Source organism: Loxodonta africana, unplaced genomic scaffold (genome assembly GCF_030014295.1).
Source record: "Loxodonta africana isolate mLoxAfr1 unplaced genomic scaffold, mLoxAfr1.hap2 scaffold_29, whole genome shotgun sequence".
NCBI lineage: Eukaryota > Metazoa > Chordata > Mammalia > Proboscidea > Elephantidae > Loxodonta > Loxodonta africana.
Window position 1 is genome coordinate 1,330,276 of NW_026975011.1, and position 5,332 is coordinate 1,335,607.

The 5,332-nt window shown below is 36.8% G+C and overlaps 1 protein-coding gene across 1 annotated transcript; it reads right to left on the minus strand.

The window, feature by feature from the left end:
* Positions 1-845: 845 nt before the first annotated feature.
* Positions 846-4,742, minus strand: LOC135229443 (olfactory receptor 14A16-like). The gene has a single exon (XM_064279021.1). The coding sequence runs from the start codon at positions 1,909-1,911 to the stop codon at positions 955-957; it is 957 nt and encodes a 318-aa protein (XP_064135091.1). The 5' UTR covers positions 1,912-4,742; the 3' UTR covers positions 846-954.
* Between the last annotated feature and the right edge of the window lie 590 nt (positions 4,743-5,332).

Consider the following 5,332-nt stretch of genomic DNA (forward strand, 5'->3'; position numbering starts at 1 on the left):
AAAAGAATGATTATAATCCATTGCCTTTGGAATAAATAAGAAGTTAATCCCCTACAAATATAGAGATCATACACTAGACTAAGCTCAGATTAATAAAAAAAATAACAAAAATTCCTGGGACCAGAAAACAATGTGGGTATTGTCCATTAATCCATATGATAAATAAATACCCACTTATTTCTACTCTAGGCCACACACTAAGCTAGGCATAGGAAATACAGCACCTGTCCACAAAGATCCCATGGTGTAATGAAGTAAAACATAACAAGTACTTACAAAAATAAATCTTAAATTACAACTAAGATAAATGCTATGATGGAGAGGTAAAGGGTATGAAGAAAACATCTAAGTGGACCAACTGGACTAGTCTGGAGAAACCTAGGTAAAGGTAATCTCATGGACCAGTGTACTGGAGCAGCAAATACAACACTAGATTAAGAATGGAGAGATAATCGTATGACTATAAGTGAGTTGTATATCCAAAAGTTACGAAGTATTTGTCACATACAAAAGCGTCCCTATAAGGAATCCCTAGGTAGAACAGATGATTAAGTACTCGACTACTAAATGAAAGACTGATGATTTAAACCTACTACGAGGCCTCTGAAGAAAGACCAGAGATCTGCTTCCGAAAGGCCACAGCCTTGAAGACCCTATGCACAGTTCTACTCTGCATACACGTGGTTGCCACAAGTTGGAATTAACTGGAAAACAACTGCTGTTTTCTATGTTTGTTTTACAATTAAGATGATAAATATAAGGTCAGCATGTGTCTGCCCAATTACAAATGGAACTACTGGTTTTTCCACTCACTTCGTCTAGTGATAGTGCCTGTTAGTAGCAATTCAATGAGTACAACCAGAGTTTTCACAGAAATTCTTACTTTAAATATCCAATATTATATTCAGACTATGCAACCAGATTGTTCAGACAATTCTGTCAGTGATTGAAAGATCATGATATATGTGGCATTAACTCTCCTAATTTGAAGGGCAATGCCCACTCTTTAAGTTTCTTTAATGCCATCTTCATATCCTTATTTCTCAGACTGTAGATGGCGGGATTCATGATGGGCGGCACCATAGTATAGAATACCGACACCAGCAAATCCAAGGGTGATGGTGATTTGGGTAAAGGTCGTAAATAGGCAAGAAAGCCAGAAAAGAGAAAGAGAGTCACAACAGTGAGGTGAGGCAAGCACGTGGAGAAAGCTCTAGACCTGCCTTCTCTGGATGGGATTCTCAGAACAGTGGAGAAGATGTGAATGTAAGAGATATCAATAAACACAAAACAGCCAAAACCTAACACCAGGGTGAGCCCAATGACTACTAATTCCACAGTATTATAAGAACAGGCGAGGGACAGCAGTTGTGGAACATCACAGAAGAACTGACGAATTTCAGGAGACCCACACACTGGTATGGAGAAGGTAGAAGCTGTGTGCAGAATTGCATTGAGAACTCCACTGACCCATGAGGAAGCTGCCATCTGCACACAGGCTCCATGGCTCATGATGACTTCATACCTCAGTGGGTGGCAGATGGCAACGTAGCGGTCATAAGACATCACTGTGAGTAGAGATACTTCTGTAGTGGCTGAGAGGAAGAAGAAAAATACCTGTGAAACACAGCCGAGAAATGAGATGGTGGTGTGATTAGCCAGAGAGTTTGCGATGGATTTGGGAACAGTGATGGAAATGAGGCAGAGATCCAGAAAGGACAAGTTCTGCAGGAAGAAATACATAGGGGTGTGGAGCCGATGATCCTTGCTTGTGAGAGTGATGATGAGAACGTTCCCCAGTACAGCTGCCAGGTATAGCAGCAAAAACAACACAGCATGTGAGATCTGGATCTCCCGAACATCAGAAAACCCCATTAGGAAGAACATGGTCACAGAGGTGAAGTTGTTCATTTCTCTGGGTGTTTAATCAATGACTCTAAAAAAATAAAATGAACAACTTGTGATTTAGTCAAGGGAGTTTACTCTTCTACTTTCTCAGGTTCACTTTCTCTGAAACATGTGCAGGTATTCCATGCCATACAAGAGTAACACCACCAAGTCTTCAGGAGGTAATTGAACACAAATAATCCCATTAACTGAATGACTGAAAATGGTTATCAGTCAAGTCCAAATCATCCACCTTGTCATTCTATGTTGATTAAGGCCCATATTCCACATCTAATTCAAATAGAATTTCATATACCTTGTATTGAAATATGTAGTGAGAAAGTGCACAAATTTGGGACCAGTCAGTCCTGAGTACAAATTTTAGATCAGCTGTTTACAAGCTTTGTGATCTCATATACATTTTTTGAGTATCCTTATTCAACCTACTGTGTAAGTGTTATCATTGGATCATTCTTTTGATTCAATTAAATAATTCATACACAACTTATGCATAATTACTGGATAAGAAAACACTTAACCAATATCATTTCCTCTACTCATTGCATCTTTCTTCATTATGCCAGTGTCAGGAAAAATTGTGAAAATCTTTGAAACAGGAAAAAAAGCTGAGTCTTCTCTTTAGTGGACTGGGTTATGTTTGTTATTTATTGTCTTTAAGCTATCTTACAATTGTAGAAGTTGTATAAAACTGTTAATAATAAAAATTATTGCCTATACAAATACAAACTAATTTTGTTTTAGCGGAATGCAATTGGTATTTTCTCTGTAGATAGATCCATTTTGCATCTATTTGTATTTTTTTTCAGCCATGCTTATCTGTTCTTTTACGTGTGAAATTTGATTTTGATTTTGAATATCTTACTAGCTCTCTCAATCACTAATTAATTACTTAAAATATTTGGCATGTGTTTGTTTTATATATTTTATGTTCTTTAAAAAAACTATCTTCATCTTCTGACATAGATAGCAACCACTGACACTTAGAGTCAAACCTTATGAAAGGATTTGAGATATCTTAGATGGAAACATTTGGGCAACTTATTAGGGACATGGACAACAGAAAATTATCCTCTATTCTCTACCATTTTATGTTATATTTTGTTTTACCAAAACCTGTTCCTAAATTTAGTAATCACTTCAAAGTAGAATTGAAGAATTTGAATTGTGCAGAAAAAGTATTCACATTCATTTCACCTGTCCTAAAAGTGTTCCTCTCCCAGGCAGGTTCCACAGCTTTGCTGCTGCTGGCTTCGAGGAGCTGGTCCAGTGAATCAGAGGTTTTCAGGTAAATAAAGTGTCTTTGTCTTTTTCACCACGAAAATTTTCATATATTTTTTTCTTTTAAAAGTAGGTGCCCCCTCCAAAAAAAAAGTCTTCTGCTTTTCTTTGGTTCTATCCCTGAAGCCTCCTTTGGTGATATCCTCAGCCGAAATAAGTTCTCAGCAACAATGTCAGTTTGTCTTTGATGTTCAAGTTCTTTATCTCAAAACTAAAATTGTCATAGAGAGAAATTAAAAACAGACATCTTCCTTTGATTTTATGATTTTTCTTACCCACAAAACCAAGTACTAACCATAAAAATTCCTGACCCAAAATTAATCAAGCCAGGGGTTTTTGTCACCCAAAATTGTTCACCTTTTCCTTCCTGTTTGGAGCCAGACTTATTTAATTTAAATTTCAAAAAGTGTCATGGCTGCTGGTGGGTGGAGGGGCAGAGGCCACTTTGCGACCTGACTAATATCAGTAACCAGTAGATCTCAGTAAAAGGAAGAGAGCAAGTTACGATCTATCCTGTTAAGATAAGAAAATGATTCATCTTCTATTCTTCTCTGTCCTCTTCTAGTTGTAAGCCTTACTGTAACTAGCCTATGTCTAAACATTTGCTTTTTTTTCTTTTAAATCAGAATGGTCTCCCTATATCCATATAGAATAACTACTCGGAAAAAAAATTCAAGTTTCAATTTTGTTGAGTTTTGATTATTTTTAACAATACTCTGAATTTACATTTTAATTGTTAAAAAAAACATATGTTTTCCTAACCAAAATTAAAATAAACATGTAAGATGCTCTCTATCGGGACAAGTGAGAATATACAGTATGTGCTTCCAGAGAGATGCAGGAATTAAGATATATTTCATGTAAAAAATGTGGGGCATAAAATAATTAACCTTTGACAAATGGGAAATATTTAGGAAGGAAAAAGAAAAGAGAATATCTTTTAATCCAGGCAACGTGGCTCACACCATGCCAAGCAGAACCTTGGCAGCCTGAAGGGTATGTAGGTAGAACACTCTTTAGCAAGGGTCACTAAATTGGTCTGGGGTAATGGGGAGAGGACAGTTGACAGCATGGGTGATAGGTATTTATCTAAAAAGAGAATAATTAACGTGAAATTTTCTAGAAAGTTACTGCTCTTCATATTTAGTAACCTTTGAAAGGAAGATATTTTTAAGGTAGCGAGACAAGTCAGGATAGTATTCTGATAGTATTAAAAAAACAAACAAACTCAGTGCCATTGAGTCGATTCCGACTCATAGCGACCCTATAGTCTGATAGTATAGCTATGAGTTATTAAAAAATGGCCTGGAGTAAGAGTTCAGAATAAGAATTAAAGCAAAAGAAAAGACAGAACATCATCTAAACAAGATAAAACTGATGAATGAAATATTATTTATTGAACATAATTGAAATGAAGGTAAAAATAAAATTCTAGACACAGCGATGTGTCTATAAATTTTTCCACTTTGGCTACACAATTGAGAGGGAGGTAAAATATGCTCTCTGTGCTGGTTTCCTGTCCCTGCCCCTTTCCCATAGTGGCCTATTTTGTCCCAGCCTACCTGTGCCCTGTGCCCCAGCCTTAAAGCAAACTCTTCTGCTTATTAGAGCACAAGATGCTACAGGAAGACAGCACTGAGCAACAATCTATGTATTGGTGTCACCATTCTTCTCGAATTGGCAGCCATATGCAGGAGATGGTCTTGCTAAATGAGACAGTTCTAACCTGAGGGAAGATGGACAACACGTTTTATTTCTCCTTTATTTTTAATTATGAAGTTAAAAAAAATTATCACTGATTTGAAGAAAGTTATTTCATCACTCGTTGGCTGTCAGCTCCCTGTACCCCACTTGCCTCTGTAAGACCTCCTGCTGTGAGGGGACCACCCCTTACATTTGGTTGCCAATATAAATAACTTGGGGGACACCAATATACAGCTTGAGCTTCTCTCTTTTTTTTCTGATTATGAATTCCCTGGAACTCACTGCAGGCTCCAAGCTGTATGATTTGAAATAGTGGTCAAACACTTAACTGCCTTTGACCAATTCAAGGAAAAGTTTATTAATATATGGATTCAGATAAACCAGTTAGAACAAGTCATAATCAGAATAAAATTAAAGATTCTTAGAATTTCTCTATGTCCAG